Below are 21,577 nucleotides of genomic sequence, written 5' to 3' on the forward strand. Positions count from 1 at the left end.
ACATACAAACACACACACATATACATACGCATGTGCACACACATTTCAATCCATTTAGGTACTGGGCTTAATTTGTAGAGGTACTATCACATTAATGCAAATCTTTTTCATTTCCCCCTAGGTCCAACAGGAGCAGTTAAAGATGCGTAAGTACTTGACATTTTGTTATTATAACCCCTCTCTCTGAGAAAGGCTGTTTTTCATGATTCTGACCTTTAGGAGTCTAGATATGACTGAAAAGACATGGGACATTTTCTGTGCTGTGCACTTGTAGACATCATTTGATTGACAGCTCAGTATGATTTGAAGGATGTTACTGTTTGTGACTTTTCGTATTAGTCCTTCAGTTACACTGGCATTCTTACTTAGCATGTCAATAAGAAGGAATATGTTTGTCTGTCCATCTCCGCCTGTGCAGAGACTTGAGTTAGCAAAAGTGATGATGCGACAGCCTGACATGTCACCCCTGGGACTGTGCTGTGTCTGAGAGCCGTCCAGGGAGGAAAGATTACTCATATGAACACTCGCTCGCTTTGGTGGTAAGAACTAGATAATCCTGGATACGCTGGGGGTCTTCCAGAGTTCGTGTGTTGGAGAGTCCGTCCTCAGATTCCTGGGTTAATACTTGGAAGCTTTGGGGAGCTAATTAGGGTTCATGGGTTTGACGCTGGAGTCCCCTTCTTGTCATTAGTGGGTTTCTAAGAAGGGGAAGAGACACCAACCAAGTGTGTCTTTGTCTCACGGTGTCCCCAGCAGAAGCTGAGCATATGCCACATTGTGCTCTCGGACCTCACAACTTCCAGAACCACAACCCAAATACACTTCTATTATTTGAAGGTTACCTGATCTCAGGTGTTTTGTTACAGCCATGGAAACTGGATCAGTTTCCTTCTGTATAATCTGTGTTGAACTGATCTTCAGGCTGTAGAACTTAATAATCAGGCTCCTCAGTGTGAGGTTTCTCCTGCTTGGGAATGTTGTCCGTGTCTCCATTGCACTTTCTCTGCATTCTGCTGAATTGTATCTGTAATCTAGGTAGCATAAGGCTGGGACAGGAGCTCACTGTTTTAGGGGTTTCTGGTTACAGTGCTGCCCCAGTTTCCTTTCTGTTGTGGTGAAAACAATTCAGGGGAGAAAGCATGACTTTGACTCAGTTCCAGAGGGACACAGTCTGCCTGGGCAGGGAAGGCAGGCCTCAGGAACAAGAAACTGGCTCATCACCGTGCATCAGCACTCAGGAAGCAGAAGGAATAGGAAGTGGGACCCACCCCCAGGACAGCACTTCCTCCAATGAGGCTACACCTCCAGAAAGTTCCACAACCTTCCCAAACAGCATCACCAGTTAGGGACTGAGTGTGCAAACACACCAACCTGTGGGGGCCACCTCACACTCAAACCAAAACCATGAAGGTTGGGATTCACCTTCCTGTCCCAAATTAGTTAGATGATGGAGCCATGCAACGTCAAGAGAGGATGCATAGGTTTGGTGTTTATTTGGTGAGGCTTTCTGGGGAGAACAGGGTTGCACACAAAGTGGTCCACTGAGATTGGGTGAGGGATGGGCATGCCTTTGGTTTGTATTGCGGTTGGGGAATGTTTAGGGTGAGAGATCCTACACAAAGACTGGGTTTGACTTTCCTGATGGCCAGGGGGAAATGTCCAGACTTTCGTACAGCTTGTGCAGATATCATGCTAGAGGGGGAGGGATGAGATTTGAAAACTGTCAGTTGTCAGTATTAAAAATAGTCAGACTTTGTTTTTAATTACAAAGGAGAATTCAGAGAAGACTAGAGTGGGATTATAAAGACTTCTGGGAATTAAATAGCCATTTCCTCTGAGACTTTTGGGCACAAAAGAAGCAGAAATCACTTGCTTCAAATTCCCGGCCTAGTGCTTGAGTTTCCAGTGGTTTCTGAAATTACTCTAAATACATTCCTGCCCTTGTATATTGTGTATTAAATGAAGTGGCAGTCTAAGTGGCATTTATTATTATAAAATAGAATATGATAAAATGGAAACTGTTGAGGATGCTGGATGTTCTACAGTGTCAGATAGCCTTTTTAAAAGTTTTTTTTTTTTTTTTTTTTTTTTTTTTTGGTTTTTCGAGACAGGGTTTCTCTGTGTAGCTTTGCGCCTTTCCTGGAACTCACTTGGTAGTCCAGGCTGGCCTCGAACTCACAGAGATCCGCCTGGCTCTGCCTCCCGAGTGCTGGGATTAAAGGCGTGCGCCACCACCGCCCGGCTAAAAGTTTTTAATATGTTTATTTATGTGTATGTGTGCCCGCACGCATGCGTGTGTGTGTGCGTGTGTGTGTGTGTGAGTGTGTGTGTGTGTGTGCGCGCGCACTTGCGTATCACGATGGACATGTGGCAGTCAGAGGACAACCTGTAGAAGCTGGTTCTTTCATTATACATCAGCCTTGGGGACTAAACTCAGGTCTTCAGGTTTGTCTGCAAGTACCTTTCCTGCTAAGCGATCTAGTTGACCCAAGATTTGATTCTTTAGATAAAAATAAATAAGCACACCCATTTCATCAGTGAACCAATTTTTTTAATATATGGGAAAATTAAATGAACTTTAAGAATAAATCTCTTTGAAATTTATAATCAGTGAATGTTTGTACACTTATTTTATGTTCCAGTATACTTGGGGTCACGTGACAATTTCTTAGGCATAAGGGGGCATCAAATAGAAAATGTTCTAGAAGTCTAGCTTTAGGAAAGGCCTCTAGTTCTTACCATCTTTTCCTTTTCCTATTCTGCTGTCTGTTTCTGTGTGCAAGAATCCAATATAACAAAAGGTACTTTACTTGAACACTGTCTACTGGTAGCCAAGATACAGTGATCAGGGCTCCTCGTGAAAACAGGCAGAATGTATGTTGGGCTGGGGCTTCCTGTATGAGCAAGAGTTCGTGCAGAGAAGAGGAAGAAAGGTGAGCCATGCAGAGAGGAGAGCATGAAAAGAGGGCGCAGGCTCACAGAGCCTGGCCATCTTCTAAGCCCTCCTGGAGCCTCTGGCCCAGGACGGGAGAGGTGTAAGATGGGGCCAAGGATTTGGGAATGGCCTGTGAAGGGTCTCTCCTAACAGGCCAGTCATTAGGCTTCATTTGTGAATGTTTCAAGGGCCACTGAAAGTATTAAGTGGGAGGAATTAAATGGTTCTGTTTGTGGTCTAGGGTGCTGACTCCTGGGATTGTGTGACATGGGGAAGAAGGAGGTACCGAGGTGTTCTGAACTTGGAGCCACAGAGGCCAGCCAGCAAGTGGGGCCGTGGAAGGAGAGGGGTTGTGTAATCATGGTACATTAGAGAGTCCATGTGCTGAATGACCGAATGGAGAAGGAAGAGAAGGGAACAGTTTCTGGCTTGAGCCAAGGATGTGGGTGGTGATTGCTCTAAAGCGGGCAGAAGGACAGGTAAAAGAAGGGGACCAGCTGGCTGTGGCCATCACCACATCCATCCCCTCAGCATGGTGGTTTCAGCTGCGTGGAGCAAGTAATAACTGAGTCAAATTGAAAGGAGAAGCACTTTCAGCATACGTAGCTTTACTCCAGAAGAAACAGCAGGTTCAAATTGATGTTTCAGGCCTGTAATCCAGAGACTTGACAGGCTGAGGCAGAAGGATGGCAAGTTCAAGGCCAGCCTGGGTAACTTAGTGAGAGCCTGCCTAGAAAAGAAATGTGCAGAGCAGGTTGAGGCTGTGGCTTCTGTAGCTCCATGGTAGAATGCTTGCCTGAAGAAGAAGAATATACATGAACCTCCCATCCCAGTACCACCAAAACCAGAACAAAAAGCAAGAAGATCAAGGAGATTTGGAAACCACAGAAAAATACTATTTTTTAAAGTGAAAGAAATCAGCTATGCCCTGACCACTAGAGACATCCATGATGAACACGGTTAACACTGAAACAGTTAAAACAGATTTTGTTAGTGTTTCATTGTGGTCATGCATGGCTTTTGACATTGAAGTCTCTAACTGATCCTTGCTTTACATGCAGGAGATGTGTGTAGACCTCCAGGCTAAAGAGTAAGAAAGGCTGTTTAAGTTGGGGCTGAGGGTGTCTGTGTTGGAGAGAGTAATTGATAGAAGTAGGTCCTAGGCTTGAGGAATTAAAACATAAACCATAGATAAGTGACAACCTGTGTGAAGGCATCTAGAGTGTTAACCTCCCTGAAACAGACCTACTTACAGAGGTAAACTCTTTTACTGGTTAGCTCCCTGTCTCTTTAAATCATGGTGCAGTGACAAATTACAAAATATTTGTAATTCCCTTGGCTGATTCACACACTTGCAAAAATCAAATGTGTGTGTGTGTTTTTTTTTTCTTTTATTTAGTGCGTTATCTGAGCTACTTGGCACCGATAGGTTGTGTTGGGATATTTTGGTTGGCCATGGCAGAAGTCCAGCTTAAACTTGGTCAAAACAAACAAAGGAATCCGTTGGCATGTGTTGGTGGAAAGGCTCCAGGGGTCTGGCTTCAGCCACAGCTGGATGCAGGTGGTCAGACCCAGGAAGCTGCTCTCCCCAGCTGCCGGCTGCTGACAGCTTTTCCCAGGCCATGGGGGAGATGGCCATTGATTACCTGTTAGCTTAGCAACCCCGTGGGAGCAGTCCCCTTTCCTTTAGTTTCATCTGAGACCCCATCGGGAGGACACTTCACTGGTCTGAGTCAGGGGCCTGGAGAATGTGGAATTGTCAAGGGCCAGGGCCAGGCCATGTGCTTGATTTTGGGAACCAGTCATACAGTCTTGTCTAACCACATGGCCAAGGCTGGGAGAGTGGAGGTTTCTCAAATGAAATGTGGTGGTGCGGAAAGAAGGGGCAGTTCTGAACCCTAGGGTCAACGTGTTCCCAAAGTCTGTCACTTTTCATACTTTAAAAGTATTTGATCAACAAAACTATTACATTAGTATCACTAGTATTAATATTAGTGATACTAATGTTAGTACATATACTAATTATGCATAATAATGTTTCCTTATGACACCTTCAAAAAGGTGTATGATATATTTTGATCATATTCACTTCCTGTTACCCTCTCTTGCTGTTGCCCAAGAATCTTGATTTTTAAAGATTAAGCATTGTTTGTAAGACTATTATGAATGTTTCAGAGAAGATACTATTAAATAAGTTAACTCAAATTTAATATTTGCCTTTGAAAACAAACAAACAAACAAATCATAGCTTTCAGATTTAAACAAGATAACTCAAGTTCTTTCACCTAAAACTTAGGGAGTGAAATTTGATTACAATTCTTTTTAAACAAAGCTATTTTATTACCACTAAAGTTAGTGAATATAGAAAAATATCCAGAAAACACATTGACATGCAGCCTTAAAAATTAAGTTATGAGCCGGGCGGTGGTGGCACATGCCTTTAATCCCAGCACTCGGGAGGCAGAGCCAGGCGGATCTCTGTGAGTTTGAGGCCAGCCTGGTCTCCAAAGCGAGTTCCAGGAAAGGCGCAAAGCTACACAGAGAAACCCTGTCTCGAAAAACCAAAAAAAAAAAAAAAATTAAATTATGAATATCCAATCTTAATTTGTGGTTTGTGCCGTGTGTGTGTGTGTGTGTGTGTGTGTGTGTGTGTGTGTGTCTGTCTGTCTGTCTGTCTGTCTGTCTATCCGTCTGTCTGTGTGGTGTGTGCATGTGAGTATATGGGTATACACACCCATACATACACATGGAAGTCAGCAAGATGTCAGGTGTCCTCGCCTATTGCTGTCTGCCTTTCTGTCTGGAGACAGGTCTTTCTCACTGTTTTATTAGGCTGGCTGGCCAGCAAGCTCTCCGGATCTGTCTGTCCCCTCCCCAGTGCTGAGCTTACAGACACACAGAACCATGTCTAGGTTTTTACAAAGGCCCCGGGGGTTTAAACTCAAGTCCTCATGCTTTCAGAAGACATCTTAATGTCAATGTCATGGCCTCTTCACGTGCACCCATGGGTGAACACACACACACACACACACACACACACACACACACACACACACACACATTAAAGTTCTGTGTGATGACTATTCCTGGTTGTCAACTTGAGTACACCTGAAATTAATAAAACCTAAAAATGGAGGACATAACTGTGACAGATTTTTGGTTAATTTGAAGTAGGAAGATTCACTTCTAATCCAGATCTTTGAGACAGTAACACATGCCTTTAATCCAGATCTTTTGAGCTGGGAAAACCCAACTCTAATCTGGGCCATGCCTTCTCCTGGAAGTCTATATAAGGACAAGGACGAAGGCAGCTTTTACTCTTAGCCTGCTTGCTCTTGCTCTCTCAGGGAAAGTCCATTCCTTCACAGCCAGCCATTGTTGGATTAGCCAGACCACAGCCTATATAAAGAGGATATATATATATATATATATATATATATATATATATATATATATATATATTCATCTCATGAGTTCTGTTACTCTAGAGAACCCTGACTAATACATTCATTCTGTGTTCTGCAATATCAAATATCAGCCAAGACTTAATTCATTATGGAAGATTATGAATGCACATTCATCTCAAATGTATACAGATTTGTATTCATCTAAATACTTAAATTATATTTATATCAAATAATTATTTTTAAATATACTTATTTATGATCAGTGAATGTTTGGTTTGTATATTTATTTTATGTACCTCTATACTAAGAGTTGTGTGAAAATTTCTGGGGAGAAAAGAGGCTGGGAGGTGATACATGGCCTCAGTGTGTATTGTCCTGGTGAATGGTAGCCATAATTATTAAGGGCTTAAAGATTTTTGAACACATTTGTCTGAGGTTCTGTCATGAATACCCCATGGCAGAAGGCACAGAACAAGGAAGGCCTTGCTGTGAGTGGAAGCCATAGTTCTCTTTGGTCGTCGTGGTTGGATTTCCATAGGTTGAGTAGGAAGGGGGGGGGGATCATTAGGGATGGAGAAGGATAGATGGTGACCAACCAGTGTATGACTGTAAGACAAACCAGGCAGAAAAGGAAGGGGAATCCAAAGAGCTGATGCATGGGAGAAATGGGACGTGGGGGATGTGGGCCCCAAAGGGCTGATGTGTGGGGGAAATGGGACGTGGGGGACATGGGCTGAAATGAAGGCGGAGCCAAGAGCATGATTCTAGGAAGATCAGAGAGAGAATTGTTTTCTCCCTTCGGGTGGGATTTTTTTTACTCCAAAATGTGAATGGTTTCATGAGCGAACCCCATGGGGCAGCAATGGGATGGTGTCACTAGTGTCATGGGAACATTTAAAAACCTGTGATGGGTGTGCTGATGAGCGGGTCTTGGTGATCAAGTAGCACAGTTGTCTTAGTCAGTCTTTCTATTGCTGTGATAAAACACCATGACCAAAAGCAACTTGGGAAGAAGAGGGTATTTGTGGCCACACTCTGTCACTGAGGGAATTCAGGGCAGAAACTCAAGGCAGGAACCTGGGGGCAGGAACGGAAGCAGAGGCTGAGGGCCATTGTTGCTTACCAGTTTGCTCCTCATGGCCTGCTCAGCCTGCTTTCTTACATTTGCTAGGACCATATGCTCTGAGAGTGGGGTGGGGACAGGTGTTAGGAGAGCACCTCCCACGATGAGCTGGGGACTCCCACATCAATCATGGGTGAAGAAAATGCCCCCACAGGCCAGTGTGGTGGGGGCATTTTCTTAATTGAGGTTCCCTCTTCTCAAGTGACTCTAGCTTGGATCAAGTTGACAAAACACTAGGCAATACAGTGTCACACTATTCTCTATAAACGTGTAAATGTATTTGTCATTTTAAAAAATAATTTAAAACTCCCGTGATTTATGTAATAGTTAAGAAAAAAAGGAAAAACAGAGGGGCTTAAATCGTGAGACAAAGGTTGGATGATTTTCATGGGTTTCAACACCAATAGAGCCAGTGATGGAGAGACAGGCTTTGGTAAGAGCCAGAATCTGTAGTGCTTTTGGAGTTTTTACAGCAGGAGCAAGACTCCAAAGAGGAGATGTTCTGAGTGTTGGTGGAACTGGCCCTGTCTGAAGCTCAGTGGGGAGCTTAAGAGAACTTGGCTCGGTCTTGTGTTTGGAGATCCTAGGCTGTTTGAAAACAGCTGTGTCCTTGAGGGTTTGCTCAGAACTGATCCTGCAGGGGGGAAAGGCGAGGTTTCTGAAGGTCAGGAGACAGCGTTTTCCTGCCTTGCTCAGAGCAGTTGGTACCTCTGTCACCCACCTGAGATGACCTCTAACACGGTAGGTCTTCCTCATGGAGAGAGCAATCAGTACATCAGTGGAAGGCCGGGGATGCAGTTTAGCTCTTGAATCTCTCTCCTCTGTGCAGAGGTTGAAAGGCCCGGCTTTGACCTCAGCTCACCGGAAGAAAAAAATGCAGCCAGTCTTGTCCAGGGAAAGAGTGAGAGCTAGAAGAGCTGAAAGAAGTTTTGAAGTTTTAAGGAATTAGCTCCAATACAGTCCGTGGCAGCAGAATAATTCAGTTGGAAATCACCTATAACCGTTTGGTGGATTTAATCTGAACCACAGTGTTGGTTACGTTTCTCATGACTGGTGTTGGCTCCTCCTGGCAGGGAGGGCGTGGTGGCAGGACCATGGGGCAGAGCCTGTTCATATCACCAGGAAGCCGGATGTGAGGCAGGAACAAGAGGAGGCTGTGCCTTCAAAGGTCCACTCCTTCTGTCAGCTAGCCCTACCTCTTGAAGTTTCCACAGCCTCCAGAAATTGTGCCTTCAGGCAGGGCGGGGCACAGGTGTTTAAAGCATAAACCTATTGGGGGTCAATTTCAGATTCAAACCTGAGGAGCAGGGGGCACCATTAATGGAAAATTCTAAAGAAAGTGAAATGATTAGGTTTACACGTGGAGAATTATAGTATAATTATAGCAAATACAATTCGGAAGCAAATGTATTGTTAATTAATCAGCCTGTTCCAGCTGGCGGTGATGTTCATGCCTGCCACCTCAATGCTCCAGAAGCAGAAACAGAAGAGTTACAGAGGGTTTGAGGCTAGCCTGGGCTACCATGTGAGACTTTGTCTCAAAAACAAAAACAAAAACCAAAGCAAAACAACCTCCCCTTCAACAAAACTAAAAACTCTTTCAAAAGATTATCATGGAAAATAAAAAACAGACAACCAGAATGGAGTGCTGGCTCCGGCAGCTTCCGCATTACATCTGTACTGTTTGCAAACTGAGGGGAGTTGAGCCTCCACAGTGGCACAGACATAGATCGGGGAGGCGCAGGCGATGGCTTGTTTTTCTGCTTCTCAGAGCAGCTCTGTAAGCAGAACTTTATATTTAGAACGTTTTTCTTGATGAATAAGTAAAAAAGCATGTTATGTTTTTGCCCCGTAGATGTTTGTTCTGGGAAGTGAGAGCCCCCTGGTTTCCAGGCAAACTGGAGGGGAGGAATTAGAGATCGTTCGTTGGAATGGCTGCTGTGTTAGTGATTTGCCATTTCTTTGGGAACATGACATGGTTTCATGATTTTACCATTGAAGGCTTTGGTCTTTTAACAGTATTTCATTCAACTGTAAAGCTGAGAAAATACAATGATGAAGATATTTTGATTACCATGTATTATTGGTGAAGAAAAAATGATGTGTACACATATTTTAAAAATGTATGTGTGTGTATTGGCGGTTCTGGGGATTAAACCAAGGGTTCTGGGGATTGAACCTAGGGTTCTGAGGATTGAACTGAGGGTTCTGCATATCCTAGGCAAGCTGAGTTATAGCCCAACCCCTCTTCTTATTTTCAATGTTGAGATAGCGTCTCACTAAGTAGCCCAGGCTGGACTTGAACTTGTAACCCTCTCACCTCCACCCCTCTTTCGAGTAGTTGGGAAAACGTACTTGGGTCACCAGGCCTGCTTGTAGTTTATATTTGATGGATTAATGCTGAATAAGGTTTATTTTGGTGAATGTGCTAGTTGCTGATAGAATGAAAATCATAGTATAAAATGATTGAAAGGTTTTTTTTGTGTCCTCTACAGATGGCTGTTTTTCAATGGTTGTGTACAAAATACATATTGAAAAGCTGGGTGGAGGAACGCCCACCTTTTGCTGAGCAACCACTGTCTGTGCCCAGTTGGAGGTGGTCTATCTTCTAGAAGCCAGCTTACCAAAAAATAGAGCTTATTTATGGCCAAGGAGACGTTCAGTATCTGCTTCACTTAGGAACAACCTACAAGATGAGGGTGGAGCAGAGGGGTGTGTAATTATCTGCAGCCCCTGGATCAATGTATGATTGACTTTGACGTATGAGACGGAGAAGAGGAGCGCCATGCCGGCTTTGGCAAGCTCACAGGAAGTAGCTGCAAGCAGGATCAATAGGGACCATCTATAATCTCAGACTAGATGGTTGCCCTGGTACTCTGCAGAGTGAATCATGTACCCACAATCCCAAGATGTTAAAAGCAGGAGGGATTTGAGTTACAGTGGTCTGCTCCACTTTCAGTAATACCTGTTTTTGCAAACAATCTCACTGATGTTGTGACTGGAGTTCTGAGTCAGAGTTCTGGGAGTTTGTGATCTTAATCTTGGAGATTATTATACTCAGTGGGTGGCTTGAACCCCAACATCTTTCTCCTTGAAAACGTATTCTTTGGTAAAAGAAGCTAAGTTGTTGCCAACAAAGAGAGACCTCATTTCAATGAAATGCTCAATGTATTATCTAAGCTTGGTTCCCAATGGCTAGTGGTTGATTCTTTGAAATGTTTCTGTGGTTTAGAACATTTTAGGCTTGCCTCATAAACTGATTAGGAATATTGCACTCATTTTTTTTTCAAATATTAAACCACATTCTACATAGTTTCCAAAGGGTGGGGATGATAAAAACGAAACACAATTTTGATACAAGAAAAAGTGTCATGCTCCATCTGGGGAAGAAGTGTGTCATCCACATTGTTTTCTAGCTTAGTTGTTTATGTGTTACTAGAGAATGGAGTAATACCTCGTTAAGACTGATGTCAAGTCCTTTGGTGCTTTTGCTCTTGGAGAACTAAGTCTTCTCGGTAAGATGGGTTCTGGGCGCAGCTGTGGATGTTTACACCAAAGGCAGCTCATAGTTCCCGGCCCTGGGCTCTTCCCTGTCTCTTGCTGTCTGGCCTCTCCTTTGATTGACTGAGACATTCATGACTGATAATGGCTGACTTGAATTTGTATCTTTGGCCAGCCAACAGGTGATAAACTCCGGTCAAATCTCCACCTTCCTAAGCCTTTACGGTTACTGAAATATGGCTGGTGAAACGGCTCGGCTAATCAAGGCACTGGTCACTGTGGCTGAGGCCCTGGGTTTGATTCCTGGGACCCACATGGTAGAAGCGGAGAACTGACTCCTCTGCACACCAGGACCTGCTTGTGCACATATGCACACACAGAAATAAAAACACAACAACAATCTTTACAAGTACTCAGATAGGCAGTCACTGAGATCACTGCATGGACAAGGTCATCCTGTCAGACTCTGTTCATCTCCCCTTCACTCTGTGCTTAGCGTGGGAGATAGAAATCAAGGTGGGCTTGTGGTATATGGTCATAAAACTGTGTAAAGTTGGGAGTGGGGGCACACTCAGTGGAAACACGCTGCTTAGCATGGGCAAAGCCCCGGCTTCGATCCATAGCCCAAACCCCAAGCCAAAAGACTCAAACAACAGCACTTCCCAAACCCCAGATCCGACACAAACAAACCAAAGGGCAGCTTGAGATTTTGTGCCACCCACGCAACTGGGGTGTCCGGAACCCGTTTAGGCTCTGGTTAGGTAAAGGACAGCATATGTGGTTTCCTCTCTCAAGAGTGTTGGGCGGGCCTAAATTAGAACAGGTGAAATGAACGGATATCCCTGGTTTTCTTGCATCACTCTGCCAGCCAGCAACCTTAAGCGTCTGCCATGCAGCTGCTGATGGACAGTGTCTCTCGGGGTCCCTCGCTGGGGTGGGGTTGTGTGTGTGTGTGTGCAGGGCTCGCCTTGCTTGGCCTGCTTAGTCTCCATAACACCGGCTCCAGCGTCCTCATAGTTACTAGATTCGACAATCTATTCTCTGACCTCTGACCCGTGAAGTCAGGGCCTTTGAGGTAGGCGGAGTTGAGACCCCAAAATGAGAGTGGAGATGTGACCGTGGACAGATAGACTCATGGGGCCCGGGGTGTCCCCTGCGCGGCCATGGCGGGGACAGTAGTAGGCACAGCGTTTTGGTGACGGCCGCGGTGGCTCCTCCTCCCCCAGGAGGTTCCTCTGCATCAATCAGCCGCTCTGCTCCACCTCAGCTCTGACCTGGTTTTTCCAGAAGGTTCAATGGAAACAGCTGTCGGGGCAGCCCTGGGGGTGGGAAAAGGACTTTGCTGAGAAGATGGTTCAGGCTCCAGCTGCTCCATGTGGCCTTGGTCCCCTCAAGACCCGTGGAGGCCCTGGAGTCGGGGAGGTGGGAGTCAGGGACACTCGGTGCTTCCTGAGCTCGGCAGGCATGGAGGCAGCTTCACCTCCGAGAAATCCACAGTGATGTCCTCCTGAACCTGGTTTCCGGTTTTTCTCTCTCCACCTGACAACATATTCGAACTCCAGGTTCTCTGCACTGGTTTCTATAGAAACTCAGAGCTGTTATGGGCGAGAGCACGGACGTATCTCATGATACCCTGGAGGGACCGGGTGATACTGGCTTGTTTTGTTTTAAATTTAGGCACAAGGTCTCTCTGTCCCAGGCTTGTCCTAAGCTCACCGTGTAGCCCAGGATGACGTTAAACTCCTGACCCTCCTTCTCCCGAGGGACAGAGTTCAGGTGTGTGCTCGCACACCCAGTGTGTGTGGTTCTGAGATCGAACCCTGGGCTAGGCACACGAGACAGACATTCCATCAACCGATTCCATCCTAACCCCACTGAGGCGTTTTTTAAAGTCCAAGGCTCCATTCCCAGAATTAAGAGTAATTATGTGTGGGAAATGGATGAGTTGGCAATCTCATACATACAGGTGTGTATGCCAGACTTCATAGCATTCTCTGAAGGTTTAGAAGAGTGGACATGGTGTGTGTGTGTGTGTGTGTGTGTGTGTGTGTGTGTGTGTGTGTATACAAGTGTATGTGTGCGTGCGTGTGTGTGTGTGTGTGTGTGTGTGTGTGTGTGTGTGTGTGTGTGTGAATGTGGAGGCCCGAAGATGAGGTCAGGCACAGTCCTGGACTGGTCCTCATTTTAGTGAGGCGTGTCTTCCATTGAACACAGGCTCCCTGCTTCCAGCTCTAGCCCAGCTGTCCTGGGAAGTTCCATGTTTCTGCCTCGCTCTGGCATTGTGGCATACCTGCCCCGTTTTGAACATGAATGCTGATGATCCAAACTCCAGCCCTCACATTCACACGGAAGCGCTTTATACAGAGTTCCCATTCCCCAGCCTGACATTGGGTGTCTTATAACTCATTATAACACGTGTTTTTAGAAAATTTGCATCTGAAACTCTGTCGTCATTTCCTGCCAGTCGTATGTGTGAAGGTTGTTTATACTGAGAACACAGACTGGGGTTTACACAATTGATAAGAGAGAGATTTAAAATATGGGCTGGATCCTGCCTCATCCAGCCTTCATAGAAGAGGAGGTGCCCGGTGTCACTGCAGCTTGACTGGTGGATGATACCATGGGAGGCCCCTCCGGATCTGAAGAGGAACAGTGGAGGTGTGGATGGGGGAGGGGGAGAAGAGGGGAGGTCGGGTTAACTGGGTGGAGGGGATTGAGGGGAAACTTTGGTTGGAAGTAAAATAAAATGTGGGCTAGAGAGATGAAGAACACTCACACTGGATGCTCACAACTTCTAATTCCAGCTCTGGTGATTGATGCCTCTGGCCTCCAAAGGTACCTACCTATACTCATGTGCACATGCTCACAGACAGTCACACACACACACACACACACACACACACACACACACACGCACACGCACACACAAATTAAAAGTAAATCTTTTAAAATTGATTTCTTGTATTTGGGAAAGTTAAAATTTGAGCCAGAGTTAGGCAAAAGAAGAAAAAGTTAAAACACACAAGTGGAAACTGGATGTGAAAAGGCTGTGGCTGAGTCCGTGAGACATCACATGTGTCCAAACCTACCAGTGACATACAGCTTTACAAACGAAGACTTCACAGTGGCACGAGCCGTTCTGCGCCACAGCAAACAGTTCTGATAGTCGTGGCTGCCGAGCTTCTCACCACTGTTTCCCCTTTATCTGTGCTGCAGATTATGAGTCCATTTCCATTAAGGTAGTAAACACCACCTTATTAGGCCACAGCAATATGCACAATACCATTTCTAATACGGCGTGACTCCCATACGCCTTGATGACAGAGGATTTGACTCTTCAGCCAGGGTGACTGAAGCTATTGATTGTGTGGTGTGTAAACACTGGATGTCAGTGTCTCTGTGCTCGTGGGCCCCGTTCATCCGTGACGGTCAGATCCACTGACAGGAGAGCAGGAGCGTGCCCGGCTGTTGTTAAAGCAGCCAACACTGGAGTGAGGCTGCCTCTAGACTCAGAAGACTCAGGGAGGGGATTTGCGGGGTTTGCTGTGTTTTGATGGAGGACTCTTCAGATGACCTGAGGTTGTCATGAGTATTGTATTTCTTTAAGAAAAGTAACCCATGTGTGCTAACCAGGGCCTTGGGGATGGCTTCCGTTAAAGACGGGCAGAGGAATTTTGGTGGAATGTGTGTTCCCCTTGAACAAGGACAGAATGTGATAAATGCATCCAGAGACCTGAGGTCAGTTTCAGGTGTTGTTTTATAGGAGGTGTCCAGTTTTGTTTTTTTCTTTTTGAGTAAAAGTAATACTGAGATTGGGTGTGAAATCCATCCTGAGATGTCACTTATTGAGCTGAGCCCAGGATGAAAACATGCCATGTAAATAGGGTGTGTGTGTGTGTGTGTGTGCGTGTGTGTGTGTGTGCATGTGTGTGTGCGTGTGTGTGTGTGTGCACGTGTGTGTGTGTGTGTTTGTGTGTGCATGCACACAACCATGTGGAGACCAGAAGTCAAGCTCTGGCATTGTTTTACGGGGGGGGGGGGGGGGGGGGGGGGGGGGGGGGGGGGGGGGGGGGGCGGGGAGAGGGGTCCATTTTGGGGGCGGGGAGAGGGGTCCATTTTGTTTTTTGAGACAGAGTCTGTCCTTGGCAATATGGTGAGCCTGGTTGGCCAGCAATCCCCAGGGGTTGGGCAACCTCTGCCCTCTAACTGCTGGGATTACAAGCACACACCATCACGTCTGGCTTCTGGTGGTCAAACGTGGGTCCTGGTGCTTGCACCCCAAGCCCTTGAACAACTGAGCTATGTGTCCAGCACTGATTATACATTTTAGAGAGACCCCTACGAAGTTCCTTTATAATGCTTTCTTACTGTGGGATGGTCTGTATGTCAAATGTGTTGCTGATTGGTCAATAAATAAATCACTGATTGGCCATTGGCTAGGCAGGAAGTATAGGCGGGACAAGGAGGAAAATAGAGCTGGGAAGTGGAAGGCTGAGAGGAGACACTGCCAGCCGCCATCAGGATAAGGAAGATGTAAAGTACCGGTAAGCCACAAGCCACGTGGCAAGGTATAGATTAATAGAAATGGATTAATTTAAGCTGTAAGAACAGTTAGCAAGAAGCCTGCCACGGCCATACAGTTTGTAACCAATATAAGTCTCTGTGTTTATTTGATCGGGTTTGAGCGGCTTGGGACTGGCGGGTGAGAGAGATTTGTCCTGACTGTGGGCCAGGCAGGAAAACTCCAGCTACACTTTCTTCCTCTTTATAATAGAATGTGTGTTAAGTGTCTCATCTTCTGAACAAAGGGAAATGAAATTGGAATGCTGGGGGATGGCCTTTCTGTACGCTGTGAATATATGTTGTTTGGATTGGTTAATAAATAAGCTGCTTTGGCCTATGGTAAGGCAGGTGGGAAATCCAAGGAGAGAGATAGGAAAGAGAAAGGCAGAGTCTAGAGAGACCAGCCACCACCCAAGGAACAACATGCCAGCCGACCAGTATGTCACGGAACACGTAGCAAAACATAGATTAATAGAAATGGGTTAATGTAAGATATAAGATCTAGCTAGCAAGAGGCCTGCCATAGGCCATACAGTTTGTAAATAATATTAAGCCTTCAAGTGATTATTTTATAAGTGGCCGGGTGGGATCAGAGAAAACTTTTGACTACATTGGCATTTAACCCTTTCACTACTGCAGTTGGGCCTCTCAAGTGGTACAAGGACTTCCAGATCACACCTGTTAGACCCCTTGCTTCATGGTTGAGTTCCAGACAACTTGTCCCTGTCACTCATCTGGGGAGTGGGTGACAGCCTTTTGACATCTGTCCTCTATTTGGTCTGGCAGTTGGGCTTTTTAGCATTTGCTAAATTTATCTATGTTGATATGTGGAAAATTGCCCAGTCTTAGGGGCTGGGCAGCGGTGGCACATGCCTTTAATCCCAGCACTAGGGAGGCAGAGCCAGGCAGATCTCTGTGAGCTTGAGGCCAGCCTGGTCTACAGAGCGAGATCCAGGACAGGCACCAAAACTACACAGAGAATCCCTGTCTCGAAAAACCAAAAAAAAAAAAAAAAAGGGAAGAAAGGAAGAAAATTGTGCGGTCTTTAGTATATGGTCAGGCAGAATCCTGTGCTGGAGATGCACAGGGTGGTAATAAATGTGCATTAAGGGCACTGTTACTTCAACTTTGCCTGTAACTGAAGAGGAGGTGTCTGGTGTAAACTGACAGGCTCATGGCAGGCGTTTCTGGACTTTCAGGACAGAAGACTCCATAACAGAGGACGACAAGAGGAGGTACGTGTGCTGTCGAAGCCGGTTTCACGTGAGTGATTTTGGTCGTAGTACATGGATGTAACCCACGCTAGCACAGGACGATGACAGATTCCATCAGGTGGGATACTAGTGGGGATGTGCGGTCAGAATCTCGGCTGCGACCCAGCGAGCTCTTGCTCTGTCATGTGAGTGTGGCTCTGTCCCTGAGTCAATGACTCCCTCCCCACCTCTGCTTCATGTTCCTCTCACGCTTCCACTCTGCCCCGCTCTGCATTCCTGGGCTCTCTGTGTCATATTATATGTCTTTCCCTGTGAGGAAGTGACCTTTGAATGTCCGCATTGCCTGATGCCACAGGGATCTCAGAATTTGTATAAACGGTGACTGACACCTGTCACATGTTACTTGACACATCACTGTAGCTCACTTCTTTTCTTTCTCATTACAAGCAAAATATTTAAAAATGTCACTGACTTAATAGAGCCGTTGTTCTCAAAGCTTCCTTTTAACATAGAAAACCAAGAATCTTTTAAAAGTCCTGAGTTACCTTCGTGATCGTGTAATTGTTTGGAGTGTTCACGCTTTAGTTTCTGATGTTTCTCTCTCCTGCACCCTTTAAATTGATCTCATTTCTTTTCTTAAAGAAACTACGGCGGCGTGTACGTTGGCCTGCCCTCCGAAGCGGCCAGCATGGTATCTAGTCAAGCCAAGACAGTACGGAAAAGTAAGCAAGAGTTACGTGGGGCTTATGTCCTCAAAAAGATGTGTGTGTGTGGGTGTGGGTGTGTGTGTGTGTGCACATATGTGCATGTGTATGTATGGGTGTTTGTTTATGTGTGTTTATGGGTATATGTGTGTGTGTATGTGCGTGTGTATGTGCATGTGTATGTATGGATATGTGTTTATGTGTGTGCGTGTGTGTATGTGTGTGGCTATTGTTTATAGCTTTGTAGGAAACTATAATGAGCTTTTAAAAAGATCTAAACACTAACTGTTCTTAATTTTCTCTCGAAGATTAGAGGAAGAAAACAGGATGACTGGATATTCAAGAGGTACTGTGCATTTCCTGAATTGTCCATGTGCTTCATCTTGATGATGATGAAGGAGCTGCTTATATTTCTATGTGCATCTCACAGATGTTGCACGCCAGGGCGAGCGTCTCCTCCCATGACTGTGTTTCATCCTAAAGAGACGGACGTTAGCTCCATCTTCTTATCTACCACAGTTTCACTTCACCCTTCCACAAACACAGTGTAATTTCTTTAGTAAGAGCGAGCTGCGTGCCTGCCCAAAACACCAGGGCTCGCCAGAACGTGGGAGGGCTTAGGGCTTGAGTGACAGCTGGGAGATCTCGGTCAGAGAGTCTCTGTCTAGGAATCAGGATCCACACATGGTGTATAGCAGCAGAGTTAGAGATGTGTCCATCACCAGTTGGGATGGGCAGTCATCCTGGTCAACACGGGAGCAGGTATGTGGGGAGGGAGTCTATGGTCCCATGGCACATCATGTGTTTGGCTCTCCACTCGATGCCGCTCCTGCCAAACACATGCAGCCTCCTTTGCATCCTCCATGTCCAGTGTTGTTTCCCCGAGAGAGCCCATTACCTGTTGGATGGGCTCTTATCAGCCTCTTCCATGGGCTGGCTGAACAGGTTACCTTTCCTCCATGGCCTCAGTCTTACAATCAATAGAATGGATCTTTTGCTTAGACTTCAGGGTTGTTGTTAGGAGTAAATGAAATAAGCAGCAGCTTTTGCTTCCATCCTCTCCCTCCTCTGCTTTCTCTTCCTAATCCTTTCTCTCCCTCTTCCTCACCTCCTCCTCTTCCTTGCCTCCTCCTCTTCCCCGCCTCTTCCTCTTCCCCTCCCCCTCTTCATCTACCTCTCCTTCTAGAACCCAGACTCCAGCAGACCAGAAACAAGAGGTCTTCGATGCTGAAGCAACCTCTTTTCCAGGGTCAGTTCTGGAGTGGGTGTTTGGGAAGGGGTGGGCTGGTAGAGCAGGCTCACAGGCAGAAGTTGGGATGTTTACCTGCAGGAGGGCTGGGACACACAGCCTGCTTCTTAACGGAAGCCACAACAGCCTTGGAATCGTTCTGTGGAGAGTGGCTCAGCAGAGAGACGTCACAGAGGTCAGCCTGGAGTTCCCACTCTCAAAAATTCACCAAGGTCTTTTTTAAGTCTAGTATGCAAATAGAGCGAATCCCCTTCCCACATAGAGCTCTGGGTTTGCTGCCATTTTGCCCCAAGTAGAAGGACATGTGTGATCTGCCTCCTGTGTAAGCTGAGCTGGGGGAACACCAGCCTGTCATTTCCCTTGTAAAGGGTTTCAGAAGCGTAGAAACAGAGCAGAAGAGGTATCCCATAGTCCGAGCCCAGGAACCTGGCTATTGGAATTTTCCCAGGGGCCTGCCCTGAGAAAATCCTTCCCAGAGTCCTGGTGAAGACACTATGGTGTGGGGTTATCTGAGGGAAAAGACTCTATGTACACCAAAGCTCTTTTATCTGTTTACTTTATTTCTCTAAGACAAAATTCTATCTATACAGCTTCAGCTTCGTCCTCACATTCAGCTCCTCTCTATACCTACTGGGCCTGCCTGTCATAGACCTAACTAAGCTCCTATGCTTTCGACCTCATCTTCGTCCTCTGTTCCTTCATCCTCCATCTTTTCTTCCTTGCTCCTTACCCCTGGCTCTGAGAAACTCTGCCTTCTCTTCTCTTCAGTGGCTCTGCCTTGCCAGGAATTCTGCTCCAGTCTTTACTGCACCTGGTTATGCAAAAAGTCCTATTGTCCTGAATCAATAGCTCTTCAATGCTACTAGGCCTGAAAGCAGGGGATGGTCTGAGCTTCATTTGCACAAGAAAAAAGCTATGCATCTATAGCCCACCTGTCTTCTAGGCCCTGCAGGGATGTTACCTAGTGGATCAGCAGCAGGTCTGAGAAGCTTATTTTGTTTGCCATATGGCCTAGTAGTATATTAGCACACAAGAGTTTCATAGCAGAAGACAGCTGGTGTATATTAAAAGCCGAATAACACCAACTATTCCTTGATAAATGGCTTCCCTCTTTCAGAACTCCTTGGTTTATCAAGGTATAGCTTATTATATGCAGCTGAATCTCTATACTATATTCTTGTGACTTGCTGCACCTGGTCACCTCTGCTGCACACTGACCCCAGGTGAGCTCTGCTGGGCCTCTCAAGCTTTCTCACTGGGGAGTGAGACTTGATAGCTGATTGCCTTTGTGTGAGGGTCAGAAGTTCCCCCAGTAATAGTTTAGCAGTTGCTGTGTTGTGCCCAGATCGTGACCCCCAGAGAGACCACCAAAGACAAGCATGCCGGAATGCAAAAGTAAGGTTTAATTCTGGATATCCAAAAGCAATACAAGCCTAGGCAAGGACTTCGTCCAATACATCCAATGCAGTGGAGGCTGGAGGAAGTGCCCGCCTGTCTGCAGGCTCAGTTTTTAAAGGGAAAAATCACAGGGTTACATCATTTAGGGGTGCTAGTACCGGTAAAATTCTAATTGACTCACTTCTAGGGGCTTTCTAGAAATCATGGCTTAATCTTACTTCTAAGGGAGTGGTTGCCCACCACCATTTCTCATTGACTGCCCTCAGTTGGGGGCATTTTTATGGTCAGTTACCCTGGAAACCAGGGAGAGGACATTCCATAGTCCGGCAGACATTACCTCGTGACTACCTTGTGACTCTGTACTTTTATACTTCCTGGTTTCTGGAATCTGGACTGACTTGTTTCAGTAACTATTGGCCTATTCCTAGAAGGAGAAATCTTAGGCCTTAGTTTTTGGGTGAAAGCATTTTGTTCTTATTTCTAAGATGGCTCATTTTGGTCTTACAGCTGCTCACAGCCCACATGGCTGAACATAGTGGCTGAAATACCCCTTCGCTGCTCATGGATCCCCGTGTGTTCTTTGACCTCCTTCTGTTGTCTCTGTTCTTTGATGACGTCTCTAAGTAGTCCGTTTGATTCTGGCTTCCATTTTGCCTGGCCTTTGAATTACCTGAAAGGTCTTGACCATCCCTGCTCCTGAGTGGCTATGTGTCCATCATTCTGCTTGTCTGTGACACAACTACACCTGTGACTTTGCAGGCTAGTCATTGGGCAGAATCTTGATGGGAGGACTGTCCTCTGGGGGCTTTTGATACAAAGGGCAAGCTACACTGTTTTCGGCTAACACCACTGTCTTTCTGAATGGAATTCATGCCGTGAGCTCATGTGGCTATTTTTTGGACCAAATCAAGGAATGACTTCAGCATCTTGGTGTCACTTGCACGGTGATATGGATATGTAATTTCTCACGCACCTGACTCTCAAGTGGAAGCCACACCCACATCGCTGTGGCTTTTTCAGAGGCTCCTTCTACCCAGGAGGGAAGTGGTAGCATAGGCCCACTTTCAACTAAGCCAGCCCAAAGGAGCTTATGTGATGGCTCTCAGATGCCAGTGTGGACCAGCCCCATCAATATCCCTTGGAGAGTTTCACAGGCTCTGTGACTGGAGCCTCTCTCTAGTTTAATGCTGGGAAGGGATAGCATTATGACTGGTGATCTGTATTATGAATGTGGTGCTGATATGCACACAGCCTGGTTTGGCCATTGTTATTCTGTATTTTAATTTTCAATTGTATTTTTTATAAGTTTCCCAGCATCCAATTTTATCTCTTTATATAAATATTGCCAACATTCAGAACTATGCTGCCCAGTAATAAACCTTAAGTAGCTGTTGATTGGCTATTGAACATGCAATCTGCTTAAAAGCAAATCCAGTAGATAATTTGCAGGCTTAAGACATGTGCTTTTCTCTAAGTTGTGATA

At 45.8% G+C, this 21,577-nt stretch overlaps 1 protein-coding gene across 1 annotated transcript in view; it reads left to right on the top strand.

The window, feature by feature from the left end:
• The window catches only part of CUNH12orf75 (chromosome unknown C12orf75 homolog), a 40,052-nt gene that overhangs the window by 17,601 nt on the left and 874 nt on the right, over positions 1 to 21,577 (top strand). Inside the window, exons 2-5 of the mRNA XM_052752914.1 lie at positions 122 to 146; positions 16,729 to 16,764; positions 17,386 to 17,465; positions 17,756 to 17,793. Coding sequence (XP_052608874.1) covers positions 122 to 146; positions 16,729 to 16,764; positions 17,386 to 17,465; positions 17,756 to 17,760 — 146 coding nt within the window. The 3' untranslated portion in view covers positions 17,761 to 17,793. The remainder of the gene's footprint in view (positions 1 to 121; positions 147 to 16,728; positions 16,765 to 17,385; positions 17,466 to 17,755; positions 17,794 to 21,577) is intronic.

The sequence above is a fragment of the Peromyscus californicus genome, unplaced genomic scaffold (genome assembly GCF_007827085.1).
Source record: "Peromyscus californicus insignis strain IS unplaced genomic scaffold, ASM782708v3 Scaffold_24__1_contigs__length_46423439, whole genome shotgun sequence".
Classification (NCBI taxonomy): domain Eukaryota; kingdom Metazoa; phylum Chordata; class Mammalia; order Rodentia; family Cricetidae; genus Peromyscus; species Peromyscus californicus.